This window comes from Mesocricetus auratus, unplaced genomic scaffold (assembly GCF_017639785.1).
Source record: "Mesocricetus auratus isolate SY011 unplaced genomic scaffold, BCM_Maur_2.0 Super-Scaffold_4256, whole genome shotgun sequence".
NCBI classification, from domain to species: domain Eukaryota; kingdom Metazoa; phylum Chordata; class Mammalia; order Rodentia; family Cricetidae; genus Mesocricetus; species Mesocricetus auratus.
The window spans coordinates 99818508-99840599 of record NW_024429182.1 but is presented as its reverse complement, the minus strand read 5'-3'; the positions used below and the strand labels follow the sequence as shown (position 1 = coordinate 99840599).

Sequence of the window (22092 nt, the reverse complement as noted above, 5' to 3'; positions counted from 1 at the left end):
TTACTGCCATGAACGTAAGAGTTTATAAGCATGGAGGTACGGAGCTATCATTTCCATGCACTGCTGGTTACTGCTGAAGTGATTTCTTTAGAGACTGCCTAGGAAAGCACACTCAGAGAGCTGTGCTTCCTCTGTATCAGTATGTGTGCTTTCCCCAACACCAATACTAACATAATGAGGCTTTTAGGTTCCTCTTGCTTGGAGAAAGCACTGCTGGCTGTGATGTCAACCTTAAAAAAAACAACAACAACAAAAAACCTCACCTGCCCCCAACTCCCATGAACAGAGAGGTAAGTTTGCAAGCTATCAAAATTCTGTTACCTGGCTTGCCGGCTGTTTCTCGGATGAAGTGGGGAGCGCCATTTGGCTCTGGGGAGTTTGGGGTTGCACGTAGATTTTTGGTTGGTTTGGAGCTTGCTGCAGTTTAGGAAGCTGCTGTGTGGTTTTCACAGCAAGTACCTGTACTACAGTTTGCGGGGGCTGTGCCATTAAGGTAGGAAGCTGCCTGTCTTTGGCTACCACAGGATGCTGTGTGTGCTGTGCATCTGGCTTGGGCTGTGCTTGTTCCTGCTGGAGAGGAGTCAGTTTCTGATGCCTGATGGAGAGCTGGGGCATCTGCGTGAGTTTGTGCTGGAGTTGGTCTGCCTGCAGGTGGATGGTCTGCTTCTGTTTGGTCTGGAAGCACTGTAGAGTTTTCACTTGCAGCTGAGTCTGTTCCAGCTGGGGCTGGCTAAGTTTCTGCTGCTTAGTTGACTGCGACTGAGTCAGGGCAGATCGGTAAAACAGACCTGTCTGAGGATCCAATGTGTCCATCTCTTCAACCTCACCCTCCTCAGTTCCAAGTTCCTCACTGTGTTTGGTAAAAGCAGTATGACTGCTTAATGCCTAAGTAACAGAGACCAAAGTAAGAATGAAGTAAGAAAATACCTACAGTGTTCCAGTTTTTCTTGAACTGGAAAATATTAGATTCATTCTGATAATTTTAAAGGAGCCTAAAAACACCACAAAGCTTCACAGGCTTTTAATCAAAACTCACAATATGATCTCTCAGACAGTAAGTACCTCAAAATCCAGTCCATTCATCATTGTAGGGAAAGTCCTGAAGAACCCCAAACTATAGATTAGAGGAATAAGGTGACTTTACACACAGTCCATAAAGAACAGAGAGGCTCCCCAGCTCAGGAGCCACCCTGCTGCTTGTACTTGAGGGACACTCACCTGTCTAAAGACAGAAGGCAGCAACTGAGGAGTCATCTGGCTTGGGCATCCAGAACAAAACCAAGACTCAGGAAAGCCCACTCTAGCAACAGGCATGCCCTTAGTCCCAAAGATTAGCTATACTGTCTGGGAGATGACTACCCCGATCCCCACAGCAGGCATCTCTGAGAAGAGGTTGTGTTACCAAGGTCTATGAGTCTGAGTCCAGACTCACTAGGCCACAGCTCCCGAGAGTCCTGTTTTCTGGGAGTGAGCAAGGGGACAAGCCATTTCTCTTCATGGGAAAGGAAACTGACTTTCTAGGGTCAGCTAATCATTCTGAGTGACACTTTAAAGCCAATCTATCTGACCTCTATGTGTCTTAAGAAAGATCAATGTCAGGACCTATACCAATGAAGGACAGACTAAGATCTGCCACCCAGTGAAATCTTGAGACAGGTGGTTTTCCTTTGGGACACAACAAAATCCACCTTATCCCCAACTCTCCTGCTGCCTTGTCATACACTGTACCACCACTCTAATTTCAAAACTAGAACTTGCCCTTGGATCAAGGCTTGGTATACACACAGTTTTGATTCAACACCTCTTCACTGACTCTCAGGTAGGTAGCAGAGTCAGGAACTGCTGCTAGCAGCCAAGTGACAGGATTTAAGGGAATACTAAGGAGAGTCATGGTTGAATCTGATACCCACAATAAAGCTATGTGGCAGAATTGTCACTATGGGTTTAAATCATGGCTCTGCTACCTAGAGCAAGTTATATGACTTTGGCTAATAAGAGGTATGATATACCTACCTTTCCAAATCATAGGGAGATGTACTTACAGCTCAAAGTATGGTGCCATAGAAAAATCAACTTAACAACATAGCTTTCTTTTTCCTCACTAGACTTAATACCAGGTGTTTCTATCTGATATTAGTTCATTTCCTCCCCAATGAGTCTTCTTTTATTGGTCACATACAATTAAAGGAGTAAAATATTTCTTTCCCTTCTTGGTCATAATGGTCTTGTAAGGATTCATTATAAAGTATAAAATAAAAGCAAAAGCAAACTCAGCAACAGACAGCTCAAAAAGCCAAACACTATTTCATTTTTGAAAAATCTAACTTCTATCAATAGTAAATCCATCTGTAGTAATAAGAGACACAGAACCAGTGACCAACTCTGATGTCAGGAGACTCACCCAGACAGCCCAACCCTTCTGAAATGCTGAGTCTCTAGAAAGTTAAAAACTGCTGCTTTCTAATTATTTCCTGGTATTCAGACCCCCCCCCCATTCAGACTCTATTCATTCCTTCACAACTGATGAGTTACATATACATTTTACAACTCAGGTATGTCTCCTTTTTCAAATAGAAAATAAAATTGAACCTTATTTTGGAAATAAAGTGGTCACAGAATGAAAGAGGAAAAAGAAGAGATACAACCTGTTGCATAATGTGGGTGATTGCTCCAGGGGAAGACGCTGGGATGGACTTTACCACAACTGAAGTCTGTGTCGCAGTCTGTGACTGAGCCACATGTTGGAGCAGGGTCCGCTGGGGCTGGGAAGGCTGTTGGGGCTGGGAGCGATGGCTGACTGAAAATAGAGGAGGTGGTGATGTTTCTCCAGAAATCACCACATCAACTGTAAGCAGTGACCGATCATTTTAAACATTCGTATGAGCTTGTATCCCACAGGGCAGCACAGCAAACTAAGAGGCAGAAGACCAGAACATTCCCATCTAGGAACTGTGTGACCCTAAAAGCCTCTTATAAAACTGCTTCGTCATCAGCAAAATAGGAACAACAGAACTATTGTATGATGACAGGAATTTGTAGAGAGGTACTGTGAAAACTTGCCTTTAAAGTGGCACGCTCTTGTGAGCTGTTGGGTTTTCTCCAGTGACTTTTAGCCCAATGAAGTCACAGGGAAACAATGCATTTCCACAACCCAGATACATCATTAAGGAAAATGGGAAAAGAATGAAATCCAACACTAGTATTGCTCCTTTACATGAAGAGACATTGCTTCACAGCCTTATAATTCCTAAAAATGTCAGAGGACAAAATGACGCTACAGAAGGAATCCTGTCCTGTTCTGTTCCAACCAACCCTGTGAATCTGAGGCCACTTGTTTTCTATGAAAGCACTAAAGCTCTGAGCCTGGCTCTGTTTGCCTGTATTTGAATGGTATAATAACAGCTTGCTGCTTTTTCCTTACAGGAGGTGAATGAAAACAATGGGCTAAAAATGGTCCTTAAATAAGTAAAGTATCAACAGGAAGAAAAGGTTGTTCTGTTCCCTCGGTTTTAGCTCAACAGACAAACCCCACTTCCTCCTCTCCTACCACAGGGCTCGTTCAAACTACCCATCCGTACAGGTACCAATCTGTACCATCATTTACCAGCCTCAGTTTCTTCTTTTAAGAACTTATTTGTTTTTATTTTATGTGCATTGGTGTTGGGTCTCCTGGAAATGGAGTTTCAGGCAGTTGTGAACTGCCATGTGGGTGCTGGGAATTAAACCTGGGTCCTCTGGAAGAACAGTCAGTGCTCTTAACCACTGAGCCATCTCAATAGCCCCCTATAAGCCTCAGCTTCAAGTTTTAACAGTATAGACACCTACCACATCCAAACCCATAGAACACTCAAATGCCTTTAGCTACTAGGAAGGAAACCCTTAAATTAAGAATAGGTTAAAAAACAAAAATCTGTAAATAAGCTAAGAGTATGAAAACTCCACTAATAACCCATAATTGTAAGGTTATGTAGCTTATCTTCAAGTAGCACTGACACATGCTTAGAAACATCTGAATGACCACCCAAGTGTGGGCTGCACCTACAGACCAAAGTATCTGTGTGGTGATCTAAGGACTAAACTTAATTATAACCATGATTACAACGCTCTTTTCTTTATACACTCACAAATATAGCGCTTCTCTTTAACCACAAATATAATTACAGAGAGCATCACCTGGACTCCTTTTATACTGCACTATACTACTTCACTGCATTTTACACAGTATGCTTTTATGTGCATTTTAAATTATTTGACTTAATACAATCTTCCACATATTCTCAGGTAAACTGAAAATTAAAACCCAGGATTTACATTTAAACAACTACTGAGATCATTTACAACAGGACTAAATAGAAGAAAAATAAATTATGACATTAAACTCAAGCAAGCAAATCAATGAAAAACTTAAACGAAAGCATTATCAAAAATGAATGATATCTGAAAGATAATAAATTTCTGATGAAATTGTCAGATTATATAGACAATTCTGATACCCATACTAGTTTTCAAAATTATCAGAAGTTTTTGTAAATGTATTTATTCATTTAATTTATTTGTTTTGGGGTGTGTGTGTGGCACACCATATATATCTGGGTGCCTATAGGGACCAAAGGAAGGTGTTTGATAACCTGGAGCTTCAGTTACAGGTGATTGTGAACCACCCAAAAAGGGTGCTGGGAACCAAAATCAGGACCTCTGGAAAGGCAGCATCCACTCTTAACTGCTGAATCATCTCTTTAGCCCCAATAGCAAGACTTTTAAATTAAAGAAACAAGTTGGACTTAACAGAAGATCAAATGTCACTATATAAAAATAATTCTCCTTCAAGATCCTATAAATTTTTTCATACCAAAGGCCCAGAGTGTAGGCCACTAAAGTTCAGTAAAACCCCAGAAAACTACCATTCACTACTGAAAAAAATAGGGCCAAGAGCAGGTGGCTTTAAAGTCAAAGCAAATGCTCAATATTACTGTGTCTATAAGAGATGGTGACAATAGAAAGAGGTCATAGAAAGAACATTTGTGAAATGGGTGATGCAACTTTAGCTGGCTCACATAAGCCCCATAAACAGTCATTTATTTCTTTAAACAATTCTTTTTTTTTTTCTTCCAGCAAAGTGCTCAGTTCTTCCACTACTTTGAAAATTAACATTTTCTTCCCTTCACTAAGTGGAGCTTACCTTTCCTCTACCAGAGCAGAGCAGAGCGCATCCATTTAAGTAGGTCACCCACAATTAATCATCGTCTACCTTTCATCATACTACAAATGGATGCACACCACTTACCTAGAAGGGGAAAAGCAACCTCTGTCCCCTCATCAGTGCGTTCTGAAAAGGATAAGTAAGGGAAGAAATCACAGGTCTTTTCATCTATTTACTACATGCTAGTCTAGGCTACTGGAGAGACTAATATCCAGTTCCCCAGCACACGGGCCTCTGCACCAAATGGCTTTCTGCTAAATGTCTGTGAAGTTGATGGTTTTCCATTATCTTCATTAGATTTTCTTTCTGGGCAGTTTTAACCCATCATTCCTAGTATTTCCTCAATGATGCTAAAGAACTCCCTTTTCTCTATGTCATCTGGAACCTTCAAATACCTGAAATTTTATATTCTCATTTAATCACCGTTTACAAACACGAGTCAAGAGCTTGCCCCATACACATGCTCTCCTCACCCGTGGGTTATTCACATCACGAATACCATCAGATCTCAAGCTAAAGAAGTATCCAAAACAGGAAGCAGTATTCCAGGTATGGCCTCACCTGGAGATTAAGACAAAGAATTTCACTTCTCCATAGGTACCATTCCCAAAATCTCCTTAGTATTCTGTCGAAAGACCACAATTAAAGACCTAATCTACTTTTCGTGTGTGTCCATGTGTATTCGTGTGTGTCCATGTGGCCGTGTACATGTGTGGAAAGGGGGTAGTGGTAGGGTGGGAGAGAGAGAAAGAGACTGACTAATTGAGATTAAAGTCAGGGAAACCCCAAAGATGATGTCAATCTGTTCTGAAAACAAATAGGAAAAGATCTAAAATATAAAGATATGTCCTCCCCCAAATGAGCATCCCATGAAATCCACAAAGGCAGCACTACCTTAATACTATGTTTTAGAGGACACCTACCAGTGGTGATGTATTCAGCAACTAGTTCTGACTCTACCACAGCAATGGATGGACTCTCAGGAGAATGTCTCTTTTCCTGGGTCATCTGAATAGGTACTGCCATTTGACTCAAGTCAATAGTGGGTTGTCTTGGTTTAGATTCCAATTTTTCCTTTACTGCATAAAAAAGTCGGGGAAAAGTTAACTTTTATTATAAACAAGTACTAAAACCAGAGTTGTCTATGGGAATAATGAACCAGACCTCTGGGACGCCATATTGGCAGTGACTGAAAAGACAATGAATTGAAAACTGCAGACTGCTCAGTATGGTTGTATAGCCTACAACCTACATAACCATATCCAGCAGCCTACAATAATTCATTTTCATAACATCCTAGGATGTTATTCCCTTTGTATTCAAAGCAATTGCTGTTATCCTTAGTTCACAACAGCATAATCTGCTCTAAGGCATATACCAGAATAGCATTTCTCATCGATTAGTTCATTTGACCTACTAAAAAATCCAAGGGCCTGGGAATGTTACCCAGAGGTCCGGTGCTTGTCCAGCATACACACGGTCTTGAGTTTGACCCATAGTGCAAGGGGGCAATTCATACAGTCTTTACTGAGGGAGGAGGATTGCTGATTTCAGTGCTGTCCTGGGATATATCCAGGTCAGCCTGGGTTATAGATTGAGATGCATGTGTGAATGTATGTATGTATGTATGTATGTATGTATGTATGTATGTATGTATGTATGTATGCATGCATGCATATCTGTGTGTGTATGTGTGTGTAGGTAATTAAAGATATGGCCAAAGAAAATGTCAAAGCCTTTTGTGACTCTAAAAGAATAAAACTTAAAGCTTTTCACCGTTAGGAAAAAAATAGGTGCTCTGCTTCTGTATGTCTAAAATATCTGATAAAACAGCCTATAATTAATAGTGTTTTATATATATATGTGCATTTTTTTTTACTTCTTACCACTTCTTCAATAAAAAAAATCTCTTCACTCAACATTTCTATCTATACAAATGATTGATGGAAATAGCTGAATTTGTCAAAGACAAGCACCTGAAAAAGTGCCTAAACAGGTAGTGGTGGCGCATGCCTTTAATCCCAGCACTTGGGAGGCAGATGCAGGTGGATCTCTGTGAATTTGAGGCCAGCCTGGTCTACAGAGTAAGTTCTAGGCCAGCCAAGACTACATAGAGAAACTGTCTTGAAAAACAAAAAACAAAAACAGAAAGAAATGAAATGACCAAGGCTGAAAATAGTAATAGAAGGAATCATTTACAATTTACATCAAACATAAGTATACACTACAGCATGGAATTTACAATAAATAGTATTCAGTAACTAAGTCCACTAAAAGACTGCTCCCACCAAAAGTGCAGAAGGTGACAAAACAAAACAATCATTTTAAAGAAACCAAACCCTGCTGTGATCCTACAAGCAGAGATGGCCCTAGCAACCATCCTGCCACTGACCATGTAGGTAAATGTTCTCAGTCTCAGATAACTTCTCTAAAACATGAAAAGGTTAGATAAAATCATAACTACCCCTAAAATATTCACGTAATTGCTGTCCTATTATAGCAGAAAACTTAGTATAACTTACATAGGATTGTTCTAGAAGCTATCAAAGATATTTAGTAACTAAAAACACTGATAGGATCTTATTACACATAGACATGCTAGTGGATAACCTACACAAAAAAATAAACAAATCTGAAAATTAGGTGAGAACAAATGAGAATGTTCACAAGCAAGTCTAATGCCATTTTATGGCACAAAATTGCTCTGATAGCATCAATGAGGACAGTAAGGACCCTTTGATCTGTGTCCCGCTTGTGCTTAAAAGTGACAAACCCACTCCCTTCTGCTGGCAAGAGAATTGTCCATTTGAAATAGACTCTATCTGCCTTCTAATGATAATACTCCATACTCCTATGCACGTCTTAAAGAACAATAAATTGTACCAAAGATTATAAACAAGTCCAGAAGGGGAGGAATGTGCAAAAACTATGCAACAGTGGTGTATTTTAACATAACCCATCTCTAGAGAAAACATGCTTCATTCAGTTGAGCATGTGAATTCATACCTGTTGTCTGTTGGAGTTCTAACAGTGCTTTGATTGTTGAAGTAGCTGATTGTGATTCACTGGATACATCCTGATATATTATGGTGGGGCTAGTCTCCATTGCAATCTCATGTTCTGACCAATCCTGACGTCGGGAAGCAATTACATGAACTACAGGCTGGGAATCTGTTTTATATTAGTTAAAAAAAAACAAACCCTATAAACAAAAGTTTCTCTTAAAGCAGTTTTTGTTTATCTTTGTATTTAATGTAAACGTCAAACTTGACTTCTTTAAGAAGACAGTAAGCTATCAGAAGGCATACTGACTCTCACTTCTGAATTCATTTATTCACTCACTCACTTATTTTACACTAGACACCTATATATCAGGATCCACATTTAAAGGACTTCAAGAAACTCACAGAATAATCCAAGAATGCTCAAAAAGCACATAGTCTGTTTGAGAAGACGAACATGAAAAAAGACAAAGTACAATTCAATATGCTAACTGCTGTCTACAGAGGTGTGCATTTATATAGGTGAATGCTTGTTTGTGTTTACTAAAAGCAAAATGTTCTAGGAGACTGATTTTCTCCAATGCACATGAAAAAGCTTTCTAAATACAGCCTGAGTACTTGGGAATATTTGGCTGAATTACTGACAGCAAGAAAAGAGTTTAGAAACATCATGATGTAACGCAAGTGTAACAGAGGTCAAAGCCAGGTGAAAGCTTCAACCCTGTCAGTCACTAGCAAGTTGATTCTTTGGGTCTTAGCTTTACTGTTTAATAAGAACAAGATCTATGGGTATAACGTATTAATAGTCTCTGCTGCTTAACGACAGGAATACATTCTGAGAAGTACCTTAGGCAATGCTGTCATTGTGAGAGAATACTTATATACATGAAAGAAATAGCTTGCTATATGTGAGCTATACAGCACACCCTATAACTGTCCCCATAAACTTACAGTCCACTGCAGACCAAAACATTATTATAAGGTGCATGATGATATATAAATATAGAAAGGTCAGTTGAAATGTGGTTATCGGGGGAGGGATGATTGAAAACTCAACCGTAAGACTTTAAGTGGTTTGAAAATAAGTTCCAGCACTAATATAAAGGATTTTTATGTTCAATATGTAGAGGCACACATGTAAATACAAAATGTGCATTGGATTAAGCAACACATACTTAGGAGTTTTCCATAAAACAAACAGGTTGGAGCACTTTGTCTAAGACACTAAATAAGAAAATGGAGAGGATACAAGGATAGATCCCTAATGCTCAGATCTAGACATTGTAATGGGAGAAATAAAAATAGATAGTTTCACATCCAGGGATAAACATCAAATGATTAAAACAAGGAAAGAGGCTGAGGCTGCTTTTCATTGTGTTCCTTAGTTAAAGCATCAGAAAAGCCATCTGGTGGATCAAAAATACAAAAAAAAAAAAAAAGAAGGCATGGAGGTTCACCCTTTAAAAAAGTCAGAAGGCTGTCCAAAAATACTGGAGCAAGGGAACAATCCTTCTAATGAAACAACTTTCCTGAAGGAAATAATATACAAGAGGTTCAGAATGTTTAATTAGCATTAAACAGGTCAAGTGTGGTAGTACAGGTCTGTAAGCCCAGAATATGAGAGGTTAAATAAGAGATATAGGGTTTGAGATCAGATTCAACTATATGAGACCCTCATCTTTAAAAAACAAAACAGACTACCCCAAGGCAAAAACAAACAAACAAACAAACAAACAAAATCCTAAATAGAAAACATCACACCAGAGGCATACAATTCCTATTAAGCTTCAAACCACATGAAAGACCAGCAGTTAGTCTACAATGCCAAAGGCCATGTGAAGAACAAAATTTTTCTTCACATATTCTAAGAAGACATGCAAGAAACCTTGTTTATTTAGAGATAGGGTCTCATTCAGTCAAAATGATCTTGGCCTCTTGAACCTCCTGCTTCCATCTCCCAAGTGCTGGGATTTGTAGGTATATATCACTTTGTTCTTTATACAGTTCTGGGGATGGAGCCCAGGCCTTCATATATACCAGACAAGTACTTTTTCAACTGAGATACAGTCCTAGTGTCCCAATATGCAAAATTTTAACTCCAGAACTGATTATACTAGGGAAACACTACTTTATATAACTTAAGCTCTTAAAATTAAGAATGATGAGCACAAGACTATGTTGTGAAACAATCTTTTTGTACACTGTGAAGATGTGTTGCTCTCATTGATTTAATAAAGAGCTAAATGGCCAATAGCTAGGCAGAAAGAGGTACAGGAAGAAAAGCCAGAAAGAGAGAACTCTGAAAAGAAGGATAGAGTCACCAGTGAGATGGAAAGGAGGCAAGATGTACAAAAGGACAAGTAAATGCCACAAGTTATGTGGCAACATGCAGACTGATAAATACGGGTTAATTTAAATTGTAACAGATGGTTAGTAACAAGCCTAAGCTGTCAGCCAAGCTTTTATAATTAAATAACAAGTCTCCATGTGGTTATTTGGGAGCTGGTAGGCAGGACAGAAAAATTAAGCCTACAAATGCCACCCAACGTGAGTCCATGCAAAATCAAACATAAAGCCTGAGAAAGCTTTTTTTAAAGAAATGTTTGAAACACAAAGCAAAATGCAGCTTCCTGGTGACCATGCTCTCTCAGGTAGGCTTGGTTCTAGCAAAAAAGAGAGGCATTGCTCTTTTTAGAGACCCTGACACGGAGCACTTGTATGGGATTTATGAGCAGCAGACAGCAACCTACTCAATGCCATGAGACTAGGTAGAAGCACCTATAGCAGCATGGACCCAGAAACTTCCCACAGCTGAGATGATAAACATAGTTCCCACAGGTACCTCTGCCATAAGGCTAGGCTCTCAGAGAATTGAGGGGAGTGGAGCCAGTCGCCAGCTCTCCATGAGCTAAGCTGAGCAGTGGTATAGACAGTCATAGAAAAATAAATAGTTTAAAAATAGCAAAGTCTTTAAAGAAACAGTAAAGTAATATTTTTTAAAAAGTCATATAAAGATAGAAAATACATGAGGAGTCTGTATCCTTTATGGTATTTTATTGACTTTAAAGTGCTTGATTGTTGAGGCTGGAGAGATGGCTCAGCAGTTAAGAGCATTGGTTCTGAGTTCAATTCCCAGCAACCATATGGTGGTTCACAACCATTTATAATGAGATCTGGTACCCTCTTCTGGTGTCTAGGAATACATGCAAGCAGAGCACCATATATATAATAAATTCATAAATATTAAAAAAATTGATTGCTAATAAACAAGTGATGGCTGCTGAGAGACACTGGATTATGGAGGTTGCTGAATTAAACCAACCTTTATATTTTAAAAGTCTTGACTTTAAAATGGAAGTCAAAATATATGTTGCTTTGGGGAAGAGGTTATACTTTTGTTCCCACAGAAAAGGCTAGGCTGTTCATACAGAGTTGAAAACCATCAGGGTCTGACCGAGGAAGATTCCCTGAAAATCCCGGCAACAGACATAAAAAAATACATTTAAACGCTGTAGGATAGATGATTTATATTTTACCTGCTCAAACAAACAAACAAACAAACAAAAAACACAAAAAAAAGTCATCTTTGGTTCACCTGTGTACAATGCACAGTGTATACTTGTATTAATGTAAGTTACCTTACATTAATTGAAAGTTTATGTATTTTCAGAACAAGAGGACTAGATACCAATGAAAACGGGTGGCCTAGGTGATCCAGCCTCTCAGAGTGCCTCTGCTGCAGTTTCCTCAGAGTTCTGGATACAGAACAGTTTTTAAACTGTTGGCTGAGATGGTCCAGCCTCACTGACTACTCCTGTCAAAACTTGACTATTTTCCTGATTTCGGGGTCTCCCAAAGATGGTAGTGCCCCCAGAAAACAGGGAGCAGTATAGAGAACATAACATCCACATTCCCAGGGAATGGGTTATGGATGTTTGTCATCTTTTAGGGGGTTGGTTACAAGCTGTTATTGGTCATGGTCAGAATAAAAGCTAAATCAAGGAGATAGATTCAAGGATCTCTTTCTGAAGGAAAAAAGGGTGCTATAATACAGAAATGATGAGATAAAAAGGTTTGATTATACAGTCTTCTCTAATCCAAAATGCAACTATTAATCTCAAAATATTTTACATTGGTATGGATTTTGGTTTACTAATACTAATTTAAGGTTATGTTTGTTATACTATATGTACACTTCTAATCTTGTTTGGGGTATTGTGCTTATCCAGTTCATTTTAAAATATAATGTACAATTAAGAATTACAAGTTAGTTTTTAGTCATCTATAATAAGCAAACTTGTAGTCAATATTAGTTATGTTTTCAAGGTTAAACAGATATATTTAGATAGATGGTCTTCAAACACTTCAAAAAATATAGAATACGGAATTTAAGATGTTTAATAACCATGACAATGAAATAGGTCTGATCCTGACAGCACCAATCTACTTCAGAGAAGATTATGGGCATCAAAGATCCTCCATATGGAATTTACATTCTTTGTTGCAAAAGCTTGCCATACAGACAAGAAACTACCCTTGCCTCAACTGCTGACAGCATGTCTAAATTAGACAAACAGAATACAAAACAAAGTGACCACCGAACTTTGCCAAGACAAGGTAGGATAGTCCTTCAAAATTGCCTGTTCTCAGAAATGTCTGTCAGATAGTCTAGGCCTATATGTCGAAGATGGATGCCCCAACATTGCCTGCTGCAAATTTCTCTTACAGGTTATTCAACAATTATTTATTAGATGTCTACTACATGTTAGATACCAGAAATCCATACTTTAGTATTATATTCAAAGGCAAATAGGCATCTTTATGGAAGAATATCTCCTGTCTTTATCATAATTTATCTCTATCGTACTTTCATAATCTTAAGACATCTCAGTGAGAAGGGAACTTAAGGGTCATTGTTATCATCCACCCTACACAAGTCCCACATGCAAGTGTCATCAAAGAATCCACTGCATCCTAACAGTTCCTTTTCATTTCTGCTTCTACAGCTGTGATATAGTTTTCTTACATAAAGTAAAAATGGTCTTCCTGTGATTTCTACAACAGTACTGTTATCTGTCCACATATCCATAAAGACCAATTTACTTCCTTCAATCTGTATCACAGACCTCCACATCACTAACAGTTCCCTGACCACTCCTAGCCAACCCATCTCACCAATCCTTCCTCACAGAAAAATGATTCCCAGATGTCTGACCTCCCTAAGCCATCTCTTCTAAGCTAAACCCAAGTTGTTTATATTCCTTCTATGTTACAATATAAACCTTCCCTCTGAAGCATTGCCCCAATGTTGTAGGAAGATGAATTCCACAAATTTTTCTGTAAAAATGAGTTCTGTAGTCAAAAACACTGGGGAACATTTTCCTATGTATATTATATATCCTAATTATCATCTTTAATGACATAAATTACTGAATAAATTAGCTAATGAAATTATGCAAAAGTACATTTTATATAACCAAATTTTTAAAAAATCATCTTCACTCTGAACTCCAAAGATCATAAATCTTAAGGAAAAATAAGGCCAGAAACAATGCCTTCACAACATTTATTTTCATATTTGTTGCATGTTCAGTTTCTTTAAATCTCTACTCTGAATTCATCTCCTTGATCTCTTCTGGTTTGTTTAATATAATCTTGCATTTAATCAACCTTAAACCTTATAGATGGGAGGTGGTGGTGCACATTTTTAGTCCCAGCACTCAGGAGACATAGGCAGGAAGATCTCTCAGGCCAGCCTGGTCTACAGAGCAAGTTTCAGAACAGCCAGGGCTACACAAAGAAACCTTATCTCGAAAAACCAAAGAAAAACAAAAACAAAAACAAACCAACCAAACCCCCCAAAAGGTAAAGCTGGATATAACTGAAAACATAATGATACTTCTTAAAAACCTGAAAACCAGAAAGGATACCCTTTACAAGGAAGAAAGGAAAAATAGAAGAACCATTTAGGAAGGAAAAAAAAAAACACAGTAGCTTCAGAAAACATATGGTAATTTTCAGTGAGGGACCTAGGCAAAAATGTCCTTGATCTAACTAACAGTCTTAGTTAACTCACTGTCTATCAGTATCCAAGCAACAGTCTAGAACTCCTTCATAGTTAGGAGAAACTGCCAAGAGGAAACAATAGTTGGAATGAGGCAATTAAAATGAGTTTATGCATGAAGCTTAATCATTCCCTGGTTGTTATTATTATCCTTGAGACACTAACAGAGAAGAACACAATAATAAAAAGTACAAAACAAAGAGATTAACATTAAAAAAGAAATATCAGAAGTATAATGCAGTGTGGTGAGATGTCCAAGGCTTCTTCTACTCTACCTGTGAAGAAACAGTTCAGAAATTAGATATGTGGCCTTGTGGGGATGAGTATACCAAGAAGGAACCTTAGAAACTACAAATAAAATCAAGGGATTCCCCTAAAATAAAGCATCCTTATTCCAAGCACATATAGGAAAAACCCTTGAAAAGGACTTTTGAAGGGGGAAAAAAAAAGAGAGAGAGAGAGAGTCTGATTCTTCCTTAGAACAAAGAATAATGAATTTCAGAAAATCATCTACAGATGCTAAATTTTTAGATAAGCAATTAATGAGGAACACTATATTTATAGTCTCAGAGTGCCTCCTCCCAAATCACTATCAACCTCAAAGAGGAATATGTTAACTTCACAATGGAGAAAACTAGAAGCAATCATGCTAAACCAAGTGACCACTGTTTATCTCATCAGTGTGGTCAATGGACATCATATGTCTCCTGATGAAGTTGAGAAACATCATCGGCCTGTGCAATTACTACTGAAACAAATTGTGAGGAAGCATCAGACAAAACCTAGTCAATTAAAAGTCTACAAAGTAACTCACCTAAACTCTTCAAAAATGTCATAGTCACAGGGGAAAATGGGGACAAAGAGACTATCTAGGCCAAAAGAAAATAAAGAATGATGGTATCAGAAGTGATGGTTCATACATTTAATTCCAGCACTTGGGAGGCTCAGACGAAAAGATCTCCATGAGTTTCAGGCTAGCCTGGGCTATGAAATGAGATCCTATCTCAAAAAACTAAAAAGGAGGGCAAGGTCTTTAATCCTAGCACTCAGGAGGAAGAGACAAGCAGATATTTTTAGTTCATGGTAAGCCTGATCTACATATCAAGTTCCAGGCTAGTCAGGGTTATACAGTGACAAGAGGAGAAAGAAGAAGGAGGAAAAAGAAAAGGAAGATGATGACAATAATGTGATAATTGCATGTACACAGTTGAGCATAATGTGTGACCCTGAGTTGGAATGTAGGACTAGGAGACAAAGCAATAAAGAACATCATTTATCATTTGGTACTATGTCTACATGAATTATAAATAACATTAAATTTCTTGACTTTGATAATTGTAATTTAGTTGTAAAAAGCATAACCCATAACAAATAGAAACCTAAAAATGTAATTTAGAGGTAAAAGAACTTGGTACCTATAACTGCTTTTAACTGGCTAAAAAATTTAAAATTGTACACACATATAATGAACATACCAGAAAAGAAACTAGAGACAAAAGCAATAATGCAAGGCTGTGAGTATTGTTCAGTGGCAGCGTAGATGTTTAGGCAAGTACAAGGCTATAGGTTTCATCCTCAGAACCAAAAATTAAAATTCAAAAATAAAGCCAGGGTTGGAGAAATAGCTCAGTGGTTAAGAATACTGGCTGCTCTTTCAGAGGACCTGGGTTTGAGTCCCAGCAACCACATGGCAGCTCACAACTGTCTGGAACTCTAGTCCCTGAAGATTTGATGCCCTCTTCTGGCCTCTTCCAGAACCAGGCAGGCACATTGGTGCGCAGACATACATGTAGGCAAAACACTCATACGCATAAAGAATAAAATTTTTAAAAAATGAAATAACCAACTGAGCAAATAGAACAAAAGATAAACAAATAGGAATGATTAGTAATGAGTCACACATTGTAATGATTCACAATCAGCAGAAAGATAAAATGAGGATTAGTAAAATGACTTGCAAAATATTACTATCCCTAATAACAGGCTGAGGAAAACTATCCACTTTCTAAAATAAGTTCTGTATTGTTAACTGAAATCAACAGCTTATTTTTAACAAATAAGCTTTCAAAGACCATTTTAAAGTCTATTTGCTTTGTGAATGAAAGTTTCTCATTTTGTTGGAGTGTGGACTTTTAGCCTTTGGCACAGTTTTGTTCATTACTAACAAACATTTGTATGCTGTAATTGTATATGAATTTTTTTTTAATTTCCTAGTCTAAATTTTAGGCTCCTACAGCACAAGAACTGGCCAGGTGTGGTGGTACACACCTATAATCCCAGCACTTGGAAGAAGAAGGCAGGAAGATCAGAAATTCAAGACCATTCTCAGCTAAAGAGTTAGAAGCCTGACTGAACTATATGAAACCATTATCTTTAATGGGAAGTGGGGGAAAAGGCAAGAACTGTATTTTATTCAATTTTCATAGGGTCTAACACAGTTCTTGGCACATATTTTACTCAACATTTATAGGGTCTAACATAATTCTTAGTACATAGCACAAACCAACAAATAATTGTCAACAAATAGCATGCAGCAATGTAAACTATGTAAAATGAATGTGAAGGCATCACTGAAGAATTAAAAATAATGACGTATATAGTATGAAAAGATGTGCTTTCTAACAGTGCTTAAAAAAAGAAAAGCAGCAGGCATATCAGCAAGGGTGATGCAGTAGGAGAAGGAAGAGAGGAACAAGGACTAGGAGGAAAGAAGGGCATTTTTGCTTAGATGCACCAAAGTTCATAAGCAAAGACATAACATTGGCTGAAAAACTCTAAATCAAAATGCTCCACAATCTGAATCTTTCTAAGCAAAGTAACACTACTAGCAGAAAATCCCACACCTGACCTCACATGATGGTCACAGTTAGAACACAGGTGCAGGAAAAAAAAAGGAAAAAAAATTGTAAACCTACCTTCAGGCTAAGTGTATAAGGTTTATATGAAACATATATGGATATCATGTTTAGACACGGATCTCATCTGTAAGATTGATGTGTCTTTCCCCTCCTCCCACAAATACAAACTCTTAAATCAAGACACTCCCCGCTCAAGTATTGCAGACAGGCTCCTCAGCTTGTAGCACCCACCAAGGGCAGTCAGGATAATTGACATGAACAGAAAACAAAGAGTTTCAAGTGGATCTTGTATGTATCTTATAAGAGACTTCCTAGAAAAAAATGTCATAATGACAACAATACTGAAATTATCTCATGCTGTGGTGTTCAGATTCTAATATTTGGGATAACTGCTAATTACCATTTGAAATACTTTTGAGAGTTAAAGAAATGATATTCATAACTTACGCAGAACAACAAACATAAACTAAGACTCCATACAAACTGGGATGTACAGTGACCCACTTATACCTCTCTTTGGCCACAATGACTCTTTCTCAAGGTTCAGCAATAATCAATTTTAAAAACACATTCCTTTTCTTATGCATTTCTTCTACTTACCCAAACCAAAGAGGAAAAAAAGTTACCATCTGGAAACTACAGTTCTGCCTGGCTCATCACTGCCTCCCTGATAAAAACCATCATCTAAAAATCTACCAGTGATTTGATGAACATGTGACATGAGGTAAGAATGGTAAGCAATATCAAAAATAAAATCTCATTTCACTTATTAAACAGGTAAAGAAATCAAACCAAATCAAAAGAACTACAGCATATAAGTCTGGTTTAGAATCCCTAGAAGTAACAGCTGTTTCAGAACTGAGGCACGCTGTCATCAGTATTTACGTAATCAGAAGTACAGTAAGTCTTACCTTGGGAACTCTGGGAGGATTCTGTGGAAGAGGAACTACTGTCTGTGTAACCCTGTGGTTCTTCTTTTCCTTCCTGAGCAGATGAATTACCAGCCTCTGCTACCCTCGATGCTTGCTGTAATGTTTCTGTTACCAGCTGCCTTGTTTGTTCACTAACAACTGTAGCTTGAAATGTCACTGGTTTGGGTTTAATGAGAACCTAGAAAAAAAATCAGAAACATGTCCAGATGAAATTTCAGAGCACTGTTTAAAATGCTAAACTAGCCAGGCATGGTAGTTTATGCCAATAACCCCAGCACTTGGGAGAGGCTGGAAGACTAGCAAATTTAAAGACAGCTCTGGCTAGAATGAAATCCTATCTCAAAAAGAATCAAACAAGAAAAGCTAAACTGATAGGTCATTTTCCAGATACAGAAATTACCATTATGTATATTTATTATTAGGCTTTGGGTCCAGTATTGCTTACCAAAGAGTAATTCAATCCACAGATGAATGAGAACTAAGCTATATACAATATTTTAAATGGGACACACCAAACTGCAACTGCCATGATTTTTTCTTTTGTTTTTCAATGTGTCTGTGTATGTACATGGGTACCCTCAGAGACCAGAAGAGGGTTTTGAATTCTCTGGAGCTAGAGTTAAAAATGTTTGTGACCTTCCCAAAGTGGGTACATAGAATGAAACTCTGGTCTTCTAGAGGAAAGAAAAGGGAATAAAGTTTCTACCTGGGAATTTTAAATATTCAAAAGTCAAGAAAAGTTACAACTTCTTACAGCATACCTGTGTTTTCCCTTGCTGTCCATAGACAATTTTTGTTGGGATGATTTTAGCTGCTGGCTGGACTGTGGAACCTATTCCTTTGGGCTGTGTTACAATCATCTTGGTGATGGGTCTTGTAGCAGTAATGATAGCTGGCTTTGCTCCAGTTGGCACTGTCTGAAGAGTCTTTTCTCCCTAAATTGAAGTCAACCATTATTTAAGAGATTTATATGCATTTAAATAATTTTAAAAAAACCAAACAAACGGTCCTTTTACTGAAAAAGCACAGAAAAATATTGCTGGAATGGGAAAAGGACTGTAGATTATGCATCAAAGTACATGATTTCTTTCTTTTTTTTTTTAGTACATGATTTCTAAGTGATTAAAAAATCCTGGACAGGGAGGGCACGGGAGGAGGGGAGGGAAAGGGAGAGGGACCTGGAACTGACTTGTGAAGCAACCTTGTTTCTTATCTAAATTTAAACTGGAAAATAAAAGAAAAAAAAGAAAAGAAAAAAAAATCCTGGACATAGTTGAAATAATATTACAAGTCATCTGACCAACTTTGTAGCCAAAAAAGAAAAATTATTTCTGTTGGGTAAGTTTTTTTAAAAATCACATCTAAGAACTTATTATACTATCCATTCATAGGATAGCTGTATTTCTGGAAGAACATATACTAAAATGTTAACAATTGTTATGTCTGAGAATTAAAATTGTAGGTCATCTCTGAAACTCATTTTTACTTTTTAATATACTTGAAGTGAATATTTATGTAATAGAAAACTATATAGTGTATCAGCAGATAAACATATATAAGTTGGGCATATATGAAATTATAAAGGTATACAGCAGAATGTCTGCATAAATAAGTATGGGAAAGATGAAAAGAGCAAAGATAGTAACATTCTTTCTAAGATTATATGGAGGAAAGGAGGAAGAAAACTTAAAGCATTTCTCATGTTTAACTAGTATGTTACTAATACTACTGTAGTAGTCTATTACAGATTCAAGGCCATTAACCTTTCACCACTTTCTGAATTTTCACCTGCTCTATTCTGTCTGTCTGTCTGTCTGTCTGTCTGTCTGTCTGTCTCTCTCTCTCTCTCTCTCTCTCTCTCTCTCTCTCTCTCGTGTGTGTGTGTGTGTGTGTGTGTGTGTGTGTGTGTGTGTGTGTGTGTGTGTGTGTGTGCGTGTACACCCAGGGCTTGATACATGCTAGGTGTGCATGCTCTACCACTAATCCACATCCTCAACCCTTTGTTTTCTTCTGAAGTTCCATTTTCTGGTCATAGCTTTAATCTCAGCACAATTTTATTTTAATTTAACTGAACTGGATTCAAACACAGTAATTTTATTAATAACTTTTAAATTACAATTCATAAAAGTCAGCAGTTTTCTTAATTTTTAGCTATCATCATTATAGATGTGTAGCTTTCAAACTCAGCAGTTGGTAAGCTGAAAGCAACCAGCTATATAAAAAGCAACCATTGAAAATTCAGCCTAAATCTGAGCCTAAAAATTATAAACCTAAGTATCAACTACAATTATCCAAAGGATGTCTCCAATCGGGTAGTTATTTCAACTCTAGCATACTGTTTGCAGCAGTATTCCCAGAAAGAGCTCTGATTGGTCCTCTAATAGCCACTAGTTTGCAAGTATGTGGCATGCTGATCTGTAAATGGCTTGACAGCCTGCCCAAGCACTGTGACCCAAACAAAACCAGCTTGCAGGATGTCTGTCATCTGAGAAAGTTCTTCTCATGTGCAGTTGGCCTGAACAGATGCAGGAAGGGAGTATAAACAAATGCTCTGTGTGAGGATGGTAATGGTCCCATAGATTGATCCACTCGTTTTATTAGCATTTCCTGCCAAACTGCTGTTCAAGCATCTACTGAACAAAATTCACACAGGAATCTTACATCTTCCATAGCAAAAAACATAATCTTTGGGGTAGTGAGGGTTCAAGGCAGGGGTTTCTCTGGGTTAACAGTTCTGGCTATCCTGGAATTTGCTTTGTAGACCAGGCTGGCCTGGAACTGAGAGATCTGCCTGTCTCTGCCTCCCAAGTGCTGGAATTACAGATGTGAGCCACCACCACACAGCTATACCATTTATAAATCCAAGTCTACAGAATCCTGGCTTTCCTGTTGAATTGCTATATAAATTCAAAAGGGCCTAATGTGGACCACTTTCAGCATTATAAAAGACTATAATGCATAAGCTTTTATGATATACTTAAATGAAAGATCTCTGTCTTCCAGTGAGATCAAAAAAAGTAACGATGCTACTAAGTCTGAGTACTTAAATACAGTTAAGAGCCAATGACTGTGAACGTTCCATGTGTGTTAAAGCATTGTTCTTGTTCTAAGCACTTTCAAAACACCCATCATCACCCCAATGTTGACATGAATAAAAAATTACAATGGTTAAATAAGCCATCCAACGTCAAACTACAATAGGGAGACACAAAGCCTAATCTGTCTAACTCAAACCTCTTAACAATTGCCTTCAGAGACTAAAATTCAGAAAATGGAGGATGGGGATGAATAAGCAACAAACCTTAACTAACAAATCCCCATCTATCAATTTTATCTTGAACTCAATTGTTTTTGGTCCAGCCTAGATCAAATGCTAATCTGTAAGCCATAAGCAGGAATAAAATTGTTCCATGTCTTCCTGCAGCTAAGCCAGTAGAATTCGCCATCTGAGTGAAACTAAGAATTCAAACCATAGTCACAAGTCACCTGCTATGAGCAGCTATGAGCAATATGTTTTTAGATTACTGTGAAAAATGGCATCAGTTGATGATAAAGGTTATTCTATCACAGCACTGGGGAATCAAGCTGTCCTGTCCACTATGGGGTTCTGATGTTCTTAGAAAAATGTTTGTATAGATGGACTTTAAAATGCTTAGTGGAGGGCTGGCTCAGAGGTTAAGAGCACTAGCTGCTCTTCCAAAGGACCCAGGTTCAATTCCCAGCACCCATGTGACAGCTCACAACCGTCTGTAACTCTGGTTCCAGAGGATCCAGCGCTCTCAAACAGGCATACACGTAGACAAACACCAAAGCACATAAAAATAAAAAATGCTTAGTAGATTACTGAGTGTATTCAAGGTCTTACTTACTCCAGCATTTAGCAATGTTGTGACAACGTTTTTGCCAGGGAGGCCTTGAATGGTCGTTCCTTTTCCTGTAGTCTTTTGTACAACAATCACATTGGGCTTGGAAGTCATTGGGATTGTAGTGATTTTGGTAGTCGTTCCTTAGAGAAGCAGGAAGAAAAGGAGGCCTG

General features: G+C 37.9%; 1 protein-coding gene across 14 annotated transcripts in view; it reads right to left on the bottom strand.

Moving 5' to 3' along the window:
- The window catches only part of Emsy (EMSY transcriptional repressor, BRCA2 interacting), a 75515-nt gene that overhangs the window by 5796 nt on the left and 47627 nt on the right, over positions 1 to 22092 (bottom strand). For 8 of the 14 annotated variants that reach the window (XM_013116339.3, XM_013116338.3, XM_040758315.1 and 5 more), the window contains 8 exons: positions 21926 to 22062; positions 18818 to 18991; positions 18036 to 18234; positions 8207 to 8371; positions 6124 to 6279; positions 5285 to 5326; positions 2646 to 2797; positions 322 to 885 (listed from right to left, as the gene is read on the bottom strand). In XM_013116339.3, the coding sequence (XP_012971793.1) occupies positions 322 to 885; positions 2646 to 2797; positions 5285 to 5326; positions 6124 to 6279; positions 8207 to 8371; positions 18036 to 18234; positions 18818 to 18991; positions 21926 to 22062 (1589 nt within the window). The remainder of the gene's footprint in view (positions 1 to 321; positions 886 to 2645; positions 2798 to 5284; positions 5327 to 6123; positions 6280 to 8206; positions 8372 to 18035; positions 18235 to 18817; positions 18992 to 21925; positions 22063 to 22092) is intronic. The other 6 variants (XM_013116330.3, XM_040728126.1, XM_005073964.4 and 3 more) reach the window with 2 other exon arrangements.